This window comes from Panicum virgatum, chromosome 9K (genome assembly GCF_016808335.1).
Source record: "Panicum virgatum strain AP13 chromosome 9K, P.virgatum_v5, whole genome shotgun sequence".
In the NCBI taxonomy this organism is placed as follows: Eukaryota; Viridiplantae; Streptophyta; class Magnoliopsida; order Poales; family Poaceae; genus Panicum; species Panicum virgatum.
This window is the reverse complement of record NC_053144.1, coordinates 34,793,759-34,815,955: the sequence shown is the minus strand read 5'-3', so window position 1 is coordinate 34,815,955 and position 22,197 is coordinate 34,793,759. Positions and strand designations below refer to the sequence as shown.

Sequence of the window (22,197 nt, the reverse complement as noted above, 5' to 3'; positions counted from 1 at the left end):
GTGTCTATCATGCCATCTTGAGTAGTTGAAGAATGGAACAGTATTGAATCAAGTCACTTCTACTCCTCATGTCAAGTAGCTTGGGATTTTTTTTTCAATAAGTTTTCACAATAAACCTTGCTTAGCTCCTCATTTGATTCTCTTAGATCGCTCAAAGTGTATATGTCCTCACCAAGGCATTTGATCTGCCTTTCCTTTATCCTACCTCTAATGATGGTGATATGTGGAGCTCAGGATAGGGTATGAAGGATAAGGCAAACTTGTATCACATATATTGCAAAATCAAAAATCAGATCCAAAGACAAAATCAAGTCACACAATCAGATCAAGATGTGCACGTGTATGGATTGTGGTGGATGGAATGGAAACTCCTTTTGTGTGATCTCTCTCTATATATAAATTCTTTTGAGAGCATGGCTATCTTTTTATTTTTTTCATCATGGATCTTCATGTGTCCATATATATTTTTTTCTTTCTTTTTTTTCAATACATGGACCTTCATGTGTCCATTTTTTTTGATAGCCCATGCCTCTCTTCTTCTTTTTTTAACAAAAACTGGAGAGAGAGACCAACACATATAGTGGAGCATTTATTTTGTGGAATGGGTGGATGGTACAATGCTATCTTCTCAAAGAAGCATAGCAAGGGGGTATGAGGTGTGCATGTGAATCTTGATCATGAAAGCATCAAAAGAATTCTCTTAAGGGTTACAACAATTTGACAAAGCTCAAAGCAAAAACAAGCAGCATATGTGTATATGGTTTTCAAGAACTATCATCATATGGCTTTGGTAGAATTTTGTCATATCAAAGAGGAGCTTTGCAAAGGGTTTTCCAGAATTTTAAATAAATTTCCCAAGCACTTAAACAATAAAGAGCGAAGATCATATCATTCAAACCATATCTTAAACGTCAACTACTTAGATGAGCATGCTTTCCTAAGGATTTTTGTTCACAAGCATCAAGGTGATAAGCATGGAATAAAACATATGCAAGCCAACTATAGGAAACATGTAGAGCAAGCGGATACATTGATTCATTTTGAGTTTGATTTTACTAAGTCAGATTTAGAAACCATTCAAACTGAAGAATCAGGGGAGTTGAGAGATAGAGGGTGCACATACAATCATTGTTGAAGAAGATGAGGATTAAGGCAATGGTGATTCAGCCAAACCACTAGGTGGCTGGCTGAATTTGGTGTCCTTGCCTTGTCTCTTGTCATGTTGGTGTAGACGATATTGCGTGATGCATCTGTGGGAGATCTCAAATGTGTATGACAATGATGATCTTGAGAGATCTCCCCCACACTTGTACTTGTACCTGGTGCTGTATTCAACGAGATAGTCGAAACAAAATAATGGCTCTGCTGGTTTTAAGAACCAGGGACCTCTCGAATTTATTCAAACTAAATATTAATCTCACCATGAGACTTACTCTGGCGATCCTCGGAAGACCTCTCGGTAGGGCTTTGTTTAATGTCAAAAGCAGGACATTGAGAGTACTTACCATGGCGTTTTGTTGATGGGAACTCAATATTGCCATCATGGCAACTCCTCTCATATTTTTTTTGTTTTGAATTTTATTTGTAGAGCAAGATGCAGGAACTAACACCAAACAATAAGATATGGACTGATATGAAAGGAACTTACTTCGGGGTACTCACATACCTCCCCCACACTTGAAGTTTGCATTGCTGGGCAACAAAACTCAAGTGTGTGGAGTTCAATTCTCCTTCTGTAGTCATTCCTCTATCAAGACACATTGAGGCGTTGTAGTCGGTGTAGCTCTCATGTTCGTAGGCATCACCTATCCATCGTTCTTTCCAATCTCCACTTGAAATAGTTAGCGACCAAAAATACCCGAAGGAAAGCTTTTATCCTAGAGAATGCTCTTGCTTTTATTGAAGGGAAAAAATAAATGATAATCCGGGCTATCTCCCAGCAGTGCTTTGTTTTTGTGGTCATAAGCTCGACCATGAGAACCCTTGTAGCCATCATTGATGGTGGGTCATTGTTTCTCCACCAATTGTTGCAGCTAACTACAAGATTAGTGCCACGGTGCACCCACGAAATTTGCAATGTTTACGATAAACATATACATCTACAACCAACCTCCTGAAAGTTTTACAAAAGAGGACCATAAGGTGGTTGTAGTCCTCATGTGTGCATGGTGCACTAAGCTTGTCTGACTCTGGAGTTGCATTGAATGAGCATGGTATTTCAAAGATGACGGTCCCATGCTCATTTGTGGAATCCTTTTCATCGGACTCTAGAGTCAATCCTTTTCATCGGACTCTAGAGTCAGCACCTAACAAAATTCCATGGCCCATCGATTCCCCATCTCAAGAGATTTATCGTGGGAAAGCATAGTTGAATCTCGATCGTAGTCGAGAACAACTTTCTCGGGGCCAGAGGGAAGAGGCTCAAACTCACTCAAGAGGGATAATGATCATTCATCTTCACAAAAGTGGGTAACTTCCGAGTCGTGCTCTTCGGAAGCAGCAGATTTTGCAACTTCGGAGAGAACGGGCTCGGATGGTGTGAACGGAGATTCATGCATCATTTCCTTGAGCGGGTTTGGCTCGAGAAAATAATTTGCCATAGAATTTTCTAAGCAAGGGACTGTGGCAGAAGCGATTTTCCTAAGCTTTTTATCTAGACTCCCTTGAGATGTGAGAAGTTTTTCAAACGAGGAGCCTAGTAGAAGATCAAAATCAAGGATATCGAAGATATGGAAATCTAAGTCGACCTCAATTTTATCTACTATGAGTGGCACGACACTTACGACCCCCCGACATTCAAGGATGTGTCCCAAGGGACAACTTTTTAAGAGAGTGTCGGATGGTCTTAGCGTAACATTGCCCAAAAGTGTGTACACTAATTAACAAGAAATCATTTAATCTATGACGAAATAAATTCATCATAGATTGCTGAAAAAATGTCACAAAACAGTGTTTATGACGATCTTGGATAACGTCATGGAATGAGCGTCACAGATTAAATCGGGTGACGTTTTTTTGCGTAAACGTCACAGATTAGCGCGATCTATGACGTTTCTAAACCATCACAGAATAACCCGAAGCCCACTTAGCCCGACCCAAGCCCAATATCTATGACGAAAGTAAACATCACGGATATTGTCATAGATGGTGCCACATAATTCCCAATTAGTGACATGGACATAGACATGGCAGCTGATGTGGCTGCTGACGTGGCATTTTTTTTCAAACTGGGCCACTACAATGGGCCATTTTTCAGCCCACTATATTTTCTAGCCCAAACTCGACCATTTATATGGATCCCAAAAAAATATAGCCCATCAAACTTCAACAATTCCAGCCCATTTTTTAAAATTACCATTACAGCCCAAAACAAGCCATAAAACTCATGCAAAAAATACATTGCAATTTTGTTTACACAACAAATTGAACAAGAACTCAGTTTCTACTTTACCAGCCTGATTTTTCTCTAAAAAAATTTACCAGGCTGATACAGTATCACATTCAATAACATCCAATACCACATCGAATACAAATTCTGAACATTACATCAAACAACATAACAAGTGTGCATCCAGCATCAACCTCATTGATCAAACCCTGCAACTTTGCTCCATTCCAAGCTCCATGGTAATAATGCAACCTGACAAGGGAAAATAAATAAATTATGATTAGATATGCAACCTGACAAGGGAAAATAAATAAATTATGATTAGTTATGCAACCTGACAAGGGAAAAGCAATACGTTCAGTCATCTCATCAGATTTGAAATCCAAACAAAGTAACATAGCTGCTAATGTCAATTTTGAACATAAACTCTCATCTAGTCGACAAATAAAACTCATTTATTCATTTATAGGAGAAAAATGAAATAAAGGTCTAGTTACCCTCAGCCAACAAATAAGCCTATAATTTCAGAAAAAAATGTAATCATGTTACAAGTATAGATCTAAAATATAATAGTGTTCAAGAACACTATTCGACAGTAATCTCACTCACAAAAGATAAAGCATGTGCATTTGATAGTGGCAATACTTGTTCACAACACTTTAAGACCGTAAAGGATGATGTAAACAATACTGTATATAGCCATAATAAATTTATAATATCAACAAAGCAAAATGGATATGCACTACAATTTCTGTAAAGAATCGTTTGAACAAACATCTTAACAGTGCAAGAAAATGGAAAATATCCATGACAAGAATCTAGTTATTTGTGAAAACATCAAACAGAGATAACTAACCTGTAAACTGTAATGTCACATAACCTATTCAGCATATGTATAATTGAATAACAGTGACCATGGCATCTGTAGAAGCAAAACCATTGTCTCATAATTAACATGCTACAAGAATTGACAGAACAAGCAAAAACTGAGATAGCATACCTAATTGAACTGGTGCAATTTGGACTCGATCTTGACATCCATGTGTTCAATTCTTTTACCTGGGACTGGTGCTATCGATACCTGAAAGCCATTTGACCTAAGCTGAATACTAGGCTAAACCCAACTACCCAAGCAAGAAGGTAATAATAAGGAAAAGGTGAAATTAGACTTCTCTAGATATTTCAAGCATAAGCAAATTATCACTAAATAGGAAATACTAATGTATCACTGATCTATTGCTACTTTCTAACAGGAATTAAACTAGCTCTTAGAAACAGACTTGCATGATCCACCAAAGAAAATAGTACTGAAGACAAGGAAGTAATGATTGAGAGATGGTTGGTCACAGTAGCAATACACCAGTATGTCATCCAATCAATCAAAGCACAGGGAGCTTACCGCAGCCGTCGCTTCTGCTTCACGCTGCTGCAATGGAAGGCTTCCTAACTACAATAATTGAAATACAAAAAATGTACGGAGGTGAGACAGGAATAGCAAATGAAAAGTTCTGAACAAACAAAGTAATGATGCAAAATCACCTGGTTTCTCCTAGGATATCAGGTGTGTTCAAGCACATGGCCCACGGCTGCGCTGGCGGTGGCGGCGGCGTCCCAGCCGAGCGCGCACTCCGTGCCGTGGCCGAGCTCGGGAACGGCATGGGCGCCGAGGGACTGACTGCCGGCCAGGTGGTGGACCTCGCGTGTTATGGGTTGCTGGTGCAGCCAGTGTGCGCACAAGCCTCGCCTGCTCCTCGCGCTCGCCCCCAACCTGGGTTCACGTCCCGATAACAACAGACAAGAAAACAACACAACAGAAGGGGGACCCCTCCCAAGATTCAGGCCGCCTGTGTCGGAGCGCCTCGAGTCCGGGGGGTTGCGAGCGCCACGCCGCCACGTCCTGCCGTGGCTAGATCTACGAGACCTGCCCACGAGAAGCACTGTCGACAAGGAGAAGGACACCCCGGACCCGAAGATGCGGATTCAGGATAGGGGCGGCGGATCTGGGCTTCACCGACGCGGTGCCTTCGGGGGAGGAGCCGATGGAAACGCCGGTGGGCGGGACGACCCGGCGGGCGACCGAGCAGGATGGGAGCAGCAGGTGGATCTGAGGAGATAGAAGAGGGAGCGACGGGGAATCTGTGAGGAGTCGGCATGTGGAGGGAAGGGAACTAGGGTTCCAGTCTTGGCTAGTCTTTTTATGCAACCGGAGATCGATGTGAATCGTTCGATTGGTAATGGACGGCCCGAGGAAATCGGACCTGGCTTGGTTTTCCAGCCCGTTTAACATCTTCTTTTTTTTATTTTTCATTTCATTGCACCATCCTAAAGTAACACAGAAAAATAATTATCCTATATATACCCATATATTTTTTATATATAGTAGAGTACATATAAGTTATGGTTTAGAAGTTTCAATAACTTTCGAGCTCATTTACTATTTTCAATATTTTAAATGAATTTTTTGGTGCTTATTGAAAATAATTAAAATTTGAACTGCATGTATCTCAAATAATACAAATAATATTTACAAAATTCCAAATAAATATATCTTAAGTACTTCTATTATATTATAGCTCATATCCGAAAAGTAGGTAAAAATTTCAAATGTTCGTTAGGGACTATTCAAACTTCTATTTACAATCATATTATAAAATAATAATGATAATACCTAAAATTTCTCTAAAACTTCTGTAAATTAGCATAGAATCATTTTATGGAAGTATAAGCTTGACAAAAAAGTTTCATAAGATTTATGATAATTGGAGTATACATTGTTCACAAAATGGATAGATCTCTCATATTGTTTCATACAACTCAAGTCAAACTTTGAAATTTGAATATATCATAACATTTTCAAACTCGTATGGACCTCAAATTTGGACACAACCTTATGTTTGTATAATATAAGAAAATATTAAGCCACATTAACAAATGTTATTTAAAAACATGTTTTATCTATTCTCCATTTAGGTGGAAGAAAGCAAGTCTTATAAATTTTTTTCCAAAAATAGCAATTAACATGCAAAAAAACACTATTAAATGAAAAATCATGACTTTAGAAAAATTTAGGAAAAAGAAACATCAAATTTGGAGTTCATATGGGGAAGAAATACTAGTTACAAATTTTAATTCCGAATTAAAAAGAGAAAATGCACTTGTATGGCTGTGGGACACCAAATAAGTATATTTATATTATGAATTATGGAAAGCTACAAGAGTTTTCTTCTTAGATTAGAAGCCCCCCTGGTCCGCTTTTTTTTCTTTTTCCCCAACGACTTCTCCACTTTTCTTTCTTTTTTTTCCCTACAATTTCTTTCTAAAAAATTGTTGAAGTGACACAACCTATAACGCATTTTTTTTATCATCATTGTAGTTTTGAGCACAATATCAAATTCATGACGATTTTTATTTTCATTCTATGACGTTTTCAGAGGTTTGTCACAGATACTGGGCCCAAATTAGAGCCCGTTGGGCTATTTGCAAGTCTGTGATGAAAATGTAAAAATCATCATAGATTCTATCTGTTTATGACAGTTTTTGAAAATGTCACCGAAAAATTGTCATAGATTAAAAGATTTCTTGTAGTGTAAGAGCCATGGCAAAACATTAACCTCCATGATGGGGTTAATGTGGGCTTCTATGGTGGTTCTCCTTATTGAGCAAGGAGTGATCGTGGAGGGTGAGGTAATCCAAATTGCTTCAGAAAAGCGTTTCTCTCCATCTGACCATTCCTCCTTCTTGGTTTCCTCGAGAATTTCTTCATTAAGGATATCAAGAGGAGAAAGAGGTACCGTAGGCCTAAGGGAAGGTTCTGTCAAGGAATTTTGAGATTGATCGGCATGGACACATGAAAGTTCCTCCCCAACTTGGGCATTTATGAGATTCGAGGTGTATTTATGGGTTCCAGACGGATCATCCTCGAATCGGGAATGGAACTACTGCAGGTTAACTACGTTTGGTACCCCGTAGCAAACTACAGCACTCTGTATGAATACAGAGTGATGAACCCACGAGTAAGAGAACTGATCTCACTCAACTACAAGCACTACTAGCATCTACTATACCAAGTGAAATACTAGAGATAGGAACCATGAATACTTACTAAATACTGAAGAATGTAGCAGCATCTGTAGAGATACAAGCTGGGAGCAGAATGCCGGCACCCCGGCCCTTCTCCCGATCTACTCCCTCACTCTCGTAGAGGTACAAAATGGAGAAGAGCGCCAAATACCGGTGCCCCTCTTGAGTACCTCTACCCTCTCCCTAATCTAACACAACTCTAATGCAAGAGGAGGCTTGAGAGAGCACTTGGTGGATGTGTCTTCAAATGGAACCCCTTCCCTCATATATATAGGAGGGAGCCACGGCCAGCAAGGTCAATTTCAACAGGTGATCCTCCCAGAACCGACTTCTAGGACCAATGGGGAGCTGCCACGTCGAAGCCTGAGGTCGATTGGCGCCGTGGGCCGGTCGACCGACCGGGGTGGTTGGCCAACCATCGGCCAGTCCCGAATCGGCCCATCATTGGCTGGGTGACTAGTAGCTGGGTCCTCTTGCCTAATCCACATGGAATGGCTCCTGTCTAATCCAGATTGGTCGATGCCTTTTGCCTTGGATTTAGGAGTGTGTTTCCTTGCTCTTGAAGTTTGTTTTCTGCCTCATTTCACCTGCATACAAATAATTTCCAACAATCTAGAAATGGTCAGTAGTAAACCCCTACCACTATGTTCATGTTTACATTTTATGTATTTATGTAGGAGTTGACGACCTCAAATTGGTTCTTGTTCAGTTGTTCTATCACACTATCAACAAGCAAGACCTTTGCTATCTCTCTATTTGAAAGGATCTTGATCACGCAATGTCGTAGCCTAGAGGGGGGGTGAATAGGCATTTCTTCAAAATTTGGCGCTTAATCCCTGCTAGGACTGCCTGGACCGGTCAGACCGGTCAGACCGGTCTATGCAGGCAGACAGCGCAGTCAGCAGGAACAAGTCCCCTCTCGAGCTTGAACCTATAAGACACTTGGGATATGTGTCTTGCAGAGTATTTCTAACAATATAAACAAGTCCCTACACACAAGTAGAGCACACCCAAGTAGATCGAGCGGAAGCACAATTCAAACTCAAAACTATAAATGCAAGGTAAGTAAATCAAACCGAAATAAAGATGATGCAATGAAGACACGGTGATTTGTTTGACCGAAGTTCGGATTCACCCCGTGCACCCACGTGTGAATCCTACTCTCTGTTGAGGAAGCTCGTAGTGACCCCAAGGTCAAGCTATCTCCTCTTCTCCACTATATGACCATGCGCCCTCTTGGCACACGATCGAAGCCGCAACAAACTTGCCGCTACTCACCACAACCTTGGGAGCTAGCCGGCGACGCCTAGCCGTCTAGGAGCCGATGCTCCAAGAGTAACAAATGCTTCAATCGAATTGGCCGACGCAACCTCAAGTGCTCAAAGCTCGGGATGTTTCTCTCTTGCTCAAAAGACTCTCAAGGAATGGATTCACTCAACACAACTCAAAGATTCACCTTGAATCAAGCAACTCTCACAAAGAGAGGTTGGGGAGAACTCTCCAAGTGCTCACAAGGCTCTCAAGATGTTCTGAAATGTTCTAGCATCAGCACCCCCGAATGGGTGAAGTCATGGGGTATAAATACCCCTTCTCATAAAACTAGCCGTTGCCCTGTCAGTGTTAGACCGGTCAGACCGGTCCCCCAGACCGGTCTGACCGGTAGTTTTGAAAACTAGCCGTTGGAGGCTCACCTTGCTCAGACCGGTCCCTCTATGTTTTCTGCAGTTAGCTCTCACTCCTTAGGCTAAACTCTCTAGGGACTGATTTGAGCACTTTTGGTATTGTCTAAACCAACTGATATTGCATCCCTCTTGATAGTACGGCATACCTATACTCAAGTGCACAAATGAAATATACAATTTCCACGATTACTTGAGCTTCTTCATAATATGATCATGCCGACTTTTCTTCGATCAATACCGTGAGGGCATCAACATCTTCTTTCTTTTGAGCATACCCGCTTTGAGCTAGTGACTTTGAATCTTTGAATTGCATAGGAATAAAATCCACCTTGATTCACAAGTCACCTTATTTTCTTGAATAATGACACTCTTCAACATAGAGCTCTCCATGACTCTAGGATCTCCGGCCTTTGACCCGTATCGGTTTCTTTGCTCCCCCCATGCCGTCGCTTGCGTAGCCTCTTGAAACACGCCTCTCGTTCCTCTACTTTTATCCTAGCTGTCCATCTTGAACTCATATTGATTTGTGTCATGCATGAAATCTTCGTTGTCAATTTGAATTCTCAATTCAATCTTTTATGCAAGCCTTCCAATTTGAGACATCATATATGTATCAACTCATGTCTCATTCTCTTTTGCCTTGCTTGCTTGCATCTTAAGTTAACATCCATTTTATCACATGTGACAAGATCTTCTATATTTGAGACTATGCATAAGCATATCACATCTCATTCACAAAATCTTTACTTGTCACTTTGAATCCCATCATAGATCGAAACAAGCCTTCGCAAATATTAGAGCCTTTATATCAATCATGAATACTTTGCTCTATTTTCCTTTTCTTGTTTTGCTTGTCACATGCACATTATACCAATGGGATAAACACGCTTGCTTGCAACACATGAGCTTTCTCTTTTAATTCACATTTCATAATTAAATATCTGTTCATAATCTCATGCAAACAAGTTAGTCCTTTAATCGTGTTGTCAATCAATGCTCCAAAACCCACTAGGGCCTAGATGCTCTTTCACTATTTCTATTCTGCATGGCAATATGTTGTGGTGTCCACCCTCCTGCATAAAAAGGCAATATTATTAATTAAAGAGGAAATTCACTTGTTCCTGGCAAGGGTTGAGATGATATGATTTTGCTAGTGTATTAGGATTTAGGAGGTACCTGTCGATCTTATTTTGTTATAGCGGTAGAAAGGGATAACATCGACTTGCAGCTTGACAAATAGTGCATTACTGCAAGATCAAACTTGCAGATTAGCTGTAACTAGGAATGTAAGTGGGTACCCAATGGTATTTTATGGGCCAACTAAATAATTACAATGGCATGCCATCTTAGTTCATTTCTCGTCCTAAATTAATTACGCATAATGCCATTCTAGTTTATTTTATCAAAATTTTGGGTCGACCCAATAACCCAAAATAAATATAACTTTCATCCCTAGCTGTAACACAGAAAATAAATGAAGTGAACCAAATCGCAAGAGCAACTGGGATAAGAGATCAGGTCATGCCAAAGAAAAGGTTCTACCTTTAGATTCATCAGACAATGCGAACGGATGCCTAATTCTTTTATTTTAGATAGAAGAATTTGACTCCTGGTGGTAGCGAATTTCAGGCCGAGGTTAAAAAAAATCCCCACTTGTCTACAGACCAAAACACATGAAAAGTGGTCCCGGCCCGCCGGTCTGCTCTCACACGGACAACGATACGGGTTACGACACCCTTGTCTAAGGGTGGGGCAAGGCTTCAGGTTTTTCTTTGACCGACTTTGGCCCAAGTCACACCAATGTCCTCACTGGACAAGTTGTAGTACTATCAACGATATTTAGCGATGGCTCGCGCTCACCATAGAGGGATGGAATCACCGACCACCGCGGCACATCTGCATCGTAGTCCTTAGTCATATCTTCAGCAGAGTATCTCAAATAAATGGCAACCCGATTAAAGCTTACAAAAAAAATTCAATAAAGGTTTTGAATTCTCAGATTTTAGGTAGAGCTCCCCCTCAATATGTGCATATGAATGGAATTCATCTCAAATTGGCCTCACATGCCAAAATACACATATTGAGCACTAATGAGACTCCCCTAAATCTCAGCATCCGTTGGGTGTAACAAGTGTGTGTGAACAACATAAATAAATTCGTGATGCAATATGTCATGTAACGCACACAAGCAAACACAAGAGCAATGCCGCTGCCACAGACCGGTCAGACCGGTCCACACCAGCCAGCACGCACTTGGACCGGTCAGACCGGTCACCACTGACCGGTCAGACCGGTCACAGACTGCCAGAACAGCCCAAGGCTGAAACAAAAGACATTACATCACTCAAAAAATTTCACACTATCATAAACATTCCTTATGTATTTAAAATATGATAAATACACCCAATAGCATTCAATACAAGAGTTCTCAAGTCCGCACAAATCCTTAATATGAAAGAGATGGATATGATTTTACAAGATAAGACAAGAATATCCAAACATGTCCAAATCATGATGTCCGTACATCCATCATCCATACATGATATATAATAAGATCTAGATGATACAAGATGATCTCAAGATACATATCCCATCTACTCTCAACATGTACTCTCAAGATGGCACACACACAGACTCAAAGATAAGCTTTAATCCTCCAAACTTCTCCCCCTTTTTCATCCATCAACAAAAAGCGTACAAGAGGAGAAGAGTGTGCTGCCAATCTGAAATCCCTGCCCACCTGTAGAGAATCCACCAGTATTGCTCGGATAAGCAAAGAGTGAGTCACTCCAGCTAGCCACTGTCGCCTCAACTGAGTCAGGAGCTGGAGAAAGTGAAGCTGTAGTCCCTGCATATCCCATATCTGGTGAAGAAGAAGTCCCTCCAAGATCAAAGTGAAGTGAAGGGGGTTCAGAAACTGTAGGGAACGTCGCCGATGACCCTGGAACTGTCGACGAACTGCCGTGTGTCCCAAACTAAGGTCCTGCACTGAAAGGTGAAATCGGCCCCATGAAACTGGAAGTGAACGACGGGGGCCCCGAGTATGGTCCAGCGAACTGAGATCCCACAAACTGTCCTGCGAATATCTGTGGGCCTGTGGTGAAAAGCTGTGGACCTGGACGGAACTGAGGTGCAAAAAGTGGAGATCCATGTCCGAACTGCTGAGCTGAAGACGATCCACCTGGCTGACTCTCCTGACCAAAGAACATCTGCTCGCCCAGGTGGTCATACTGCGCAAAGTCCATCCCCTGGAAGCTCTCAATCATCTGGTCAAGTGAGGGGATCTCTGCTGCCTCTAGCTCTGGTGAGATAGGCGAGAGAGGTGGCTGGAGCTGCATGGCAGTGTACATTCTCTTATGCTTATCCCTGAACTTCTTATTGTTCTTCCTCTCCCTCTCCTGATTAACCAGAATGTCTCTCTGGTTCTTGATCATGCCTACAAATGTCCTGAACATCCGCCTAAAGGAAGAGGAAGACCTGCGAGGGGAAACATCTCTACCCTCATGAGGCACAAAGCCTCCAACTGGCTCCTCCTGCTGAGGCACGTCCTGAGCGTGCTGCTGTGCATCTGCATTCTAATCAGGTAGTGGACCCTGATCCTCTTGATCCTCCTCCTGAACCTCGTCATATCTGCCCTCAGAAGGAACTCTCACATGCTTAGGATGCTTGATCCTAAGCGGCTCATGCTTCACGTCCATCCCAAAATTTCTCCTGGTGACCTTCAGTATCACCCTCATGATATACGGTGCATAGACACATGTCTTCAAGGGAGTCTCATAAATATGCTTGATTTCCTCCCAAATGAAGTCACCAATACTGAAGTCACCGCCTCGAGGGTCTGGCTGCATCATGCTCATAAGATTCTTGGCATGCGCTGAGATGTCACTGGGATTCCCATCCCGGGGTGTAAGTGTCTTCCTGAATAGCCTGTTCAGGATGGAGTAGAAAGTGTACAACCCCGTGACCTTGCCTGCATTGCCAACCCTATCCCTCGGATACATGAATCTCACCTGATCAGCTGACAGAGGTGAATCATAGTGAAGCTTAGGACGATTCACGTCCTGATCATCGATTCTCAAGTACCGACAGAAAGAGGTGTAGGAACACTGGTAGTGATGTCCCTCTGTCATCCAGTAGATAGTCCTCTCATTGCCATTCTCTGGATCATGCCCAAAATATATGGTCGCGTAGAACTGGGCTATCACCTCCTTGTTCCAATCATGCTGGAACCACATAATGTCCTTGATGTGCCTGTCCTCACACATCTGAGCCACCTCATCACAAATTTCATGACCCAAGTTTGCCATATGTGTCCAATCAACCCACTGGGCCTCTGAAGCAATCCCTGCCTTGGCAAGAATGACAGTCTGATAGAAATCCTGCTGAAACCTAGTGTGAAACCTGTAGTCCACGGTGTCCTTTGGGACATCCAAAGGACTCTGACGCCTCAGCAAGCGTGCAGCCGCTGTCATCCTGGTGTTGTAGTAGTTGACAATCTCTACACCGGCCTGTCTAACAGGAATCTGAATACCTAGGGTCACCACAGGACCCTCCAAGTCTGAGCTGCCTGCTGCACTCTCCCCTGACTCATCATCGCTGTCAACATCATCATCATCATTATTAGCATCATCTGCACCTGCATCTGCATCTGTCTCGGTGTCCTCATCATCACGAGGATCTCTCAAGTAGGGTGCATCCTCCTCTGTGTCATTTCCGGATGACTCGTCAATGTCCATCTGCTGTGCCCCTGTCTTGGCCCTTCTAGGCCTCAACTAACGCTGACTAGGAGCAGCTGCAAGAGGCTGTGAAGCGGACACAACTGCAACCGCTTGGGTGCCTCCACTGCTCGAACCCACTCCAGCTGCTCGTGCAGCTCGATCCTCATTGAGTTTGCTCCTCTTCTCACGGTTTCTCTTATACATGATTTTCAATCTGAGATAAAGAAATATTGAGTTGAAATTAGATCATGAGAAGCAAACCACAAGATCTGGATAGAAAGTATTTGAACTGCACCAATAAAACTGGAAACTGGTTCTATCAGTCACAGACCGGTCAGACCGGTCGGATGGACCGGTCAGACCGGTCCCTGACAGAAACTGGAGAAAGGCTCGGTTTTGATGATCTTTGTTCAGGAAAAATGCTAGAGAACTTTGATAAACAATGTTAAGATTTTCTAGCACTTTACAAAGCAAAAATGGCTTAAGCTGACGATTTTGGGTTCTGGCCAGACCGACCGGTCAGACCGCTCGGGCGGACCGGTCAGACCGGTCGGGCGGCGCCCGAACCCTAGGATTTGATTCCGAGCAATGCGAGCCACGAAACTTCTTGATCTCTTAGGGAAAGGTTCCTAGGCCTAGCAGAACTTACTGGACCAAAGGAATTGAAAAGATATGCGCAAAGCTAAGAGATCGGGCAAGGGAAACAAGTGATACCTTGGAAGAGAGATGAACTAGTGAGGAACTTCAAAGACAACTTCACCACTGATTGATTTCCCCCTTTCTAGCCCCAATGCATGTGATGAAGCAATCAAAACAAGGGCTAGAACTCCAAACCTCCAATGGAGTGAAGATGGAGAGGAGAGTGGAGGAGGGGCGCCACACGGGTGAGAGGAGGAAGAAGTCAGTGGCAAAGTGGTGAAAAGTGAGAGGTTTTGACTTTTTTACCCCGTGGAGGGGTAAAAAGAAGTTACCGGGTTGGACCGGTCTGACAGACCGGTCAGACCGGTCGCACCTGAAGCGCCAGAAAAAGGTTCCCTTCCAGACTATCCGGGTGAATATCCGGAGTATCCGGGTATATCCCAGAGTATCCGGGAAAATATCCAGAGAATCCGGGACATTGATCACAAAGAAGTTTTAGTATGAAAATTCCTTGACCAAATGGTTAAGCACTTCCAAAAATTCATATTTTCTAACCTTATGTGCTAACCTTGAATTGGATAGGTGGATGACTAAGTAAGGAGTATTTTGATGAACACATTTTTCCGAAACAAGAGCTCCTTGTCACTTCCAAGGAAGAGAAGATTTTCCAATATAACCGCTCCTTGGATGAGAGAAGTGATATAGATAGGGATCTATGGACTTGAGAAAAACTCACTACTTGTGACTAGCCACCAAGCAATCAATGAGAACTATAGTCACAAGTAGATTGATACGGTCACAAAGACCAAGATCCAAATATTTTCAAATTTGACACACAACCTATCATGCTAGTTGAGTTTTCGAAAAACATCTATCCTATAACACTCATAGCATGCTACAAGTCAAGCTATCACCACACTAGAGAGCTTAGCACAAACCTTACTCAATTTTACATATGATTGACACTTAGTCACAATTAGGAAGGTTTTAGCTAAATATCTAGGTGACAAGATTTCTTGAGCTTGATGCAAACAAATGCACACACTAGCATTAATACGTGGCCTAGATGCTCAAAGGTAAAGCATAATGAGTAGAAAACATACCTTTGCCTCTTAGCCACTTAAACTTGTGCTTAAACTTTTAGAAACAATCACTAGTTCTTATAGATGATAAATAGTGTGCAATGTAGCACAAGTACTTCATGATTATGCTTTGTCAATCAGTATTTGATCCAATTGATGAATAAACTCATATTAACTTATATTGGATCCATAATGAGCATAATCAACACTATAAGAGACTACACATTCACTCTAGGAAAATGTTAGTCCCAAAGACACAAATTGTAAAGTGATCTCCCCCTAAATAAGTGCATAAGAGTTTTGAATTTCTTTTATATGCACTTTATCCATATTAAGAGACTGGGAGAGACTACTTTAATCAAGTTGGTCATAAAGCACATAAAAAGATATTTAATTGAAATTGTGCTAGATTCTCTTACTGCCTGAAGTACATGACCCCAAGAGATGCCTATAAAGCATATGAACTGAGAAGGACCCTTTTGCACATAGCTTCTTTCTCGTTTCTTCAGTTTGCTGCAGTTTTCTGGTCCAGACCGGTCAGACCGGTATGATGGACCGGTCAGACCGGTATGATGGACCGGTCACACCAGTCAAACTGCAGTAACCTTCAATTTGTTCATGTCTTGCTTCAATGAATGTCTACTGGATATATTTGCTTTCCTGTATTAAAACAAGACATTGTTCTACACAAGAGCCATTAAACGCATCTCACGGCAAATGGGGAGTAACTCAAAGGAAAAAGCTTTAGTCACTTACTTAGAATGTCCCAAGCTCAACACAAGTGACACACTAGTACTCTCCACAAGTTAAGTGACTAATGCAATTTGAAATTAAAAACGAGTTACCGAGATAGCATTGGTTGAAGATATGCAAGATTATTTCTTGAACTTGGTCAATGACATGAATACACAATAAACTTCAAATAACCAAGCTCTCCAATACATCTCCATGTACCTACAACCTCTTAAGCTTTCTTTGGTGCCCAATACTCGTTGGGCCCTACAACGTTAGCCACAATATACTTGGGAACCCAAATTGCCCTTATGCTAGCATTAGGTGACTTGATCACCTTAGTAGCATAAGTACTCATCTTTTCCTTCCTAAGCTTAGTAAAGTCATATTGAACAGTTTTTGAGTTAGGTAAATTATCATTTGGGCAATCCTTGCTCATATGACCTTTTACTTGACAAGTGTAGCAAATTCGATGCTTAATCTTGACGAAGGTGCTCTTGACTTGATACTGGTGCTTCTGAGCATCACAAATCTTCTTGAGTGGAAGAACGGGCTTTGTGGGATTCTTGATGGGTCCTGCAGCAGCTCTAGCCTGGATCGGTCTGACCGGTCGGGAGTGACCGGTTTGACCGATCTGGTCAGACCTGAACCGCTGAGGACAGCACTGGATCATATGCCCCTTTTTCCTGCATCCAAAGCACACTCTATTTTCTGGAAGCTTTCTTTGACTTCTTGAAAGTCGCTCTTCCTCGTCGAACTTGATTTGACAATTTCTTGCATAATGCCCTTTCTCTAGGAATCTATAGCACTTGACGTGTCCTAGAGACTTATTTCTTGAAATCTTGTGCTTGATACTCTTTTGATCTTGTTGAAGAGTTGATCTAGTGATGTTTGAACCCTTCTCAAGCTTCTTCACCACGGAGTCGCGGTTATCTTGAGAAGGTCTCACTTTCTCCTTGCCCTTCAACTTAATCACTTGTTCTTTGAGTCTTTTTACTTCATGCATAAGTTCTTCATTTTCTTGTGCAATGAAGTCATCACAAGATTCTACAAATACTTGCTCAATACTAGATTGGCTTGCTTGAGAACAACATGGTTTAGTGCAAGTCAAGTCAAATTGAACTTGTGAGCATGTGCAAATGTGAGATAGAGGTTCATAGGATTTTATCGTTGTAGTCATAAACTCATGAGCCACTTCAAGTGAGACATGTGAGTTCACAAGCATCTCATAGGATTTTTCAAGCTCCGTATGAGTACCTTGTAAAGCCATATGCTCACTAGTGAGCTTCTCCAACCTTGCCTTGAGCACTTGATTCTCCTTCTCTAAAGAGTCAATCCGACACAAGGAGTTAGTAGATAAATTCTCTGATTTTCTTACCAAGGAGGCATAGATGATCTTGAGCTTGTCAATCTCTTCTTTGAATTTCATTGCTTCCTCAACTCCTTGGTTATCTCCTTTCTTGAGTTCGGCTGTCAAGCACTTGTGATCAACATCACTCGAAGATGTTGACTCATATGAAGCTCTTGCTTGCCTTGATCGCCGTCGGGAGCACTTTTTGCTCTCTTTGCGCTGTCCCCTAGTCAGACCGGTCTGACCGGTCACACAGACCGGTCTGACCGGTTCCAATAGGGAACCAGCAGACTTTGCTCCTTTTCTTCCTTGATCATCGGAATAAGCCACAAGAGGATGAGTATGATTCTCTGAAGTAATATACTCCTCTAGTGACCCTTCATCTTCTTCTTGATCTTCGTCGTCACTATCTTCTTCGCATATTGCCTCTAGAAGTTTCCAAAGACTATATGCATCAAGACGTATCTTTGCAAATTTCTTCTCCTCTTGTATAGAATCTGCAAAATCTTTTTCCATGCTTTCAAACAAGAGGTCAATTACACGACGATTACACAACAAGCATTCATTTTCTTCATTTGATAAATTTTTAAATCCTTTAGGTAGAATGCCAGTCTTTATGGCTTGCTCAAAAGAGGGACCCATGTTCCTTAGCATATTACGAATATGAGCTGACCAAGAAATGTAGTTTGAGCCATTTATACCAAGGGGCTCAAACGGTACCTCGCAAAATGTCGACATGGTGATTCTCCAAGCGGTGAGGCTTCAATCCGGAGACCAAAGCTCTGATACCAATTGAAAGGATCTTGATCACGCGATGTCGTAGCCTAGAGGGGGGTGAATAGGCGTTTCTTCAAAATTTGGCGCGTAATCCCTGCTGGGACTGCCTGGACCGGTCAGACCGGTCTATGCAGGCAGACAGCGCAGTCAGCAGGAACAAGTCCCCTCTCGAGCTTAAACCTATAAGACACTTGGGATATGTGTCTTGCAGAGTATTTCTAACAATATAAACAAGTCCCTACACACAAGTAGAGCACACCCAAGTAGATCGAGCGGAAGCACAATTCAAACTCAAAACTATAAATGCAAGGTAAGTAAATCAAACCGAAATAAAGAGGATGCAATGAAGACACGGTGATTTGTTTGACCGAAGTTCGGATTCACCCCGTGCACCCACGTGTGAATCCTACTCTCCGTTGAGGAAGCTCGTAGTGACCCCAAGGTCAAGCTATCTCCTCTTCTCCACTATATGACCATGCGCCCTCTTGGCACACGATCGAAGCCGCAACAAACTTGCCGCTGCTCACCACAACCTTGGGAGCTAGCCGGCGACGCCTAGCCGTCTAGGAGCCGATGCTCCAAGAGTAACAAATGCTTCAATCGAATTGGCCGACGCAACCTCAAGTGCTCAAAGCTCGGGATGTTTCTCTCTTGCTCAAAAGACTCTCAAGGAATGGATTCACTCAACACAACTCAAAGATTCACCTTGAATCAAGCAACTCTCACAAAGAGAGGTTGGGGAGAACTCTCCAAGTGCTCACAAGGCTCTCAAGATGTTCTGAAATGTTCTAGCATCAGCACCCCCGAATGGGTGAAGTCATGGGGTATAAATACCCCTTCTCATAAAACTAGCCGTTGCCCTGTCAGTGTTAGACCGGTCAGACCGGTCCCCCAGACCGGTCTGACCGGTAGTTTTGAAAACTAGCCGTTGGAGGCTCACCTTGCTCAGACCGGTCCCTCTATGTTTTCTGCAGTTAGCTCTCACTCCTTAGGCTAAACTCTCTAGGGACTGATTTGAGCACTTTTGGTATTGTCTAAACCTACTGATATTGCATCCTTCTTGATAGTACGGCATACCTATACTCAAGTGCACAAATGAAATATACAATTTCCACGATTACTTGAGCTTCTTCATAATATGATCATGCCGACTTTTCTTCGATCAATACCGTGAGGGCATCAACATCTTCTTTCTTTTGAGCATACCCGCTTTGAGCTAGTGACTTTGAAACTTTGAATTGCATAGGAATAAAATCCACCTTGATTCACAAGTCACCTTATTTTCTTGAATAATGACACTCTTCAACATAGAGCTCTCCATGACTCTAGGATCTCCGGCCTTTGACCCGTATCGGTTTCTTTGCTCCCCCCAAACCGTCGCTTGCATAGCCTCTTGAAACACGCCTCTCGGTCCTCTACTTTTATCCTAGCCGTCCATCTTGAACTCATATTGATTTGTGTCATGCATGAAATCTTCGTTGTCAATTTGAATTCTCAATTCAATCTTTTATGCAAGCCTTCCAATTTGAGACATCATATATGTATCAACTCATGTCTCATTCTCTTTTGCCTTGCTTGCTTGCATCTTAAGTTAACATCCATTTATCACATGTGACAAGATCTTCTATATTTGAGACTATGCATAAGCATATCACATCTCATTCACAAAATCTTTACTTGTCACTTTGAATCCCATCATAGATCGAAACAAGCCTTCGCAAATATTAGAGCTTTTATATCAATCATGAATACTTTGCTCTATTTTCCTTTTCTTGTTTTGCTTGTCACATGCACATTATACCAATGGGATAAACACGCTTGCTTGCAACACATGAGCTTTCTCTTTTAATTCACATTTCATAATTAAATATCTGTTCATAATCTCATGCAAACAAGTTAGTCCTTTAATCGTGTTGTCAATCAATGCTCCAAAACCCACTAGGACCTAAATGCTCTTTCACTATTTCTATTCTGCATGGCAATATGTTGTGGTGTCCACCCTCCTGCATAAAAAGGCAATATTATTAATTAAAGAGGAAATTCACTTGTTCCTGGCAAGGGTTGAGATGATATGATTTTGCTAGTGTATTAGGATTTAGGAGGTACCTGTCGATCTTATTTTGTTATAGCGGTAGAAAGGGATAACATCGACTTGCAGCTTGACAAATAGTGCATTACCGCAAGATCAAACTTGCAGATTAGCTGTAACTAGGAATGTAAGTGGGTACCCAATGGTATTTTATGGGCCAACTAAATAATTACAATGGCATGCCATCTTCGTTCATTTCTCGTCCTAAATTAATTACGCATAATGCCATTCTAGTTTATTTTATCAAAATTTTGGGTCGACCCAATAACCCAAAATAAATATAACTTTCATCCCTAGCTGTAACACAGAAAATAAATGAAGTGAACCAAATCGCAAGAGCAACTGGGATAAGAGATCAGGTCATGCCAAAGAAAAGGTTCTACCTTTAGATTCATCAGACAATGCGAACGGATGCCTAATTCTTTTATTTTAGATAGAAGAATTTGACTCCTGGTGGTAGCGAATTTCAGGCCGAGGTTAAAAAAAATCCCCACTTGTCTACAGACCAAAACACATGAAAAGTGATCCCGGCCCGCCGGTCTACTCTCACACGGACAACGATACGGGTTACGACACCCTTGTCTAAGGGTGGGGCAAGGCTTCAGGTTTTTCTTTGACCGACTTTGGCCCAAGTCACACCAATGTCATCACTGGACAAGTTGTAGTACTATCAACGATATTTAGCGATGGCTCGCGCTCACCATAGAGGGATGGAATCACCGACCACCGCGGCACATCTGCATCGTAGTCCTTAGTCATATCTTCAGCAGAGTATCTCAAATAAATGGCAGCTGCCACCAAAAAGATAAGGGTGTGTTATCCTGTAAATTTTTGGATAAAATTCATTGTAGCAGTTTCAACTGAAGATTAAAAGGACTAAACATGATCTAATTATAAAAGTAATTACACGGATAGATGGGAAATCGCGAGACGAATCAATTAAGCCTAATTAATCCGTTACTAAAGGTTGTTTACTGTATACAACATTGTCTAATCATTGTCCAATTAGATTTAAAAGATTTATCTCGCAGTTACACCCGAAGTTGTGGAATGAGTTGTATCAGTTATTCACATTTAATACTTGTAATTAGTGGTTAAAGATTTGAAGTTACTGTAGCACTGAAAAAATTTTGAGGTCTAATCAGATTGATTTGGATTGGGATTTGATAGCGCGCACATGGGGTTGCAAATTCAGATCCCAATTCCCATGGTCTCGCCGATCAGCATGCAACTTTGAGGATTGCAACTCAAATCAAATGAATTGATGATTCACAAGATCATGTGAAAAAGGTAGAATTCCTCAATATAGTACCTGAAAATTTCACCCACCGATGCTTCTCTCCGACCGCTAATGAGGTCAGCGCCGGCGGCAAGATAGTGGGAGCGCGAGGGGCGGGGCCCCGACGCCCGCTGCTACTCCGTCGAGTACAACGACGACCACGTCTCGGCCGCGTCGGGCCGCTGGCGGCGAGAGGCGAGGTAGCGAGAGGGAGGCAAGGTAGGGCAGGGCGTGACGTGACGTGCAGGCCTGCCTCGAAGGCACAGGAATGGGCAGGCGACCAGCATCACGACTACACATATGAGATCTGACGACCGGTATGCTGACGTGGAGAGCTCGCCCATACGGCTCTGCCGGGGAGGGGGGAGGATTTAGAACAC

At 42.2% G+C, this 22,197-nt stretch overlaps 1 protein-coding gene and 2 long non-coding RNA genes across 4 annotated transcripts; all 3 read right to left on the bottom strand.

Moving 5' to 3' along the window:
- Positions 1-3,379: 3,379 nt before the first annotated feature.
- LOC120651290 lies at positions 3,380-8,504 on the bottom strand. The gene is made up of 5 exons (XR_005666097.1): positions 4,928-8,504; positions 4,788-4,835; positions 4,389-4,469; positions 4,245-4,310; positions 3,380-3,640 (listed from the first exon to the last, which is right to left on the bottom strand). It is a non-coding gene; the product is annotated as an uncharacterized LOC120651290 (long non-coding RNA).
- A 1,430-nt stretch (positions 8,505-9,934) lies between these two features.
- Positions 9,935-13,886, bottom strand: LOC120647957. Its single transcript, XM_039924752.1, has 2 exons — positions 10,327-13,886; positions 9,935-10,223 (listed from the first exon to the last, which is right to left on the bottom strand). Exon 1 carries the CDS (start codon positions 13,884-13,886, stop codon positions 12,726-12,728), a length of 1,161 nt encoding a protein of 386 aa, XP_039780686.1. The 3' UTR covers positions 9,935-10,223; positions 10,327-12,725.
- A 6,406-nt stretch (positions 13,887-20,292) lies between these two features.
- Positions 20,293-22,158, bottom strand: LOC120651288. Of its 2 annotated transcripts, none has more exons than XR_005666096.1 (2): positions 21,851-22,158; positions 20,293-21,359 (listed from the first exon to the last, which is right to left on the bottom strand). It is a non-coding gene; the product is annotated as an uncharacterized LOC120651288 (long non-coding RNA). The 2 variants fall into 2 exon arrangements; XR_005666095.1 differs by having other exon boundaries at positions 20,293-21,329.
- Between the last annotated feature and the right edge of the window lie 39 nt (positions 22,159-22,197).

Bases quoted from the DNA above. Each gene is read 5' to 3' on its own strand.
- LOC120647957 (XM_039924752.1), bottom strand. From the start codon at position 13,886: ATGGACATTGACGAGTCATCCGGAAATGACACAGAGGAGGATGCACCC.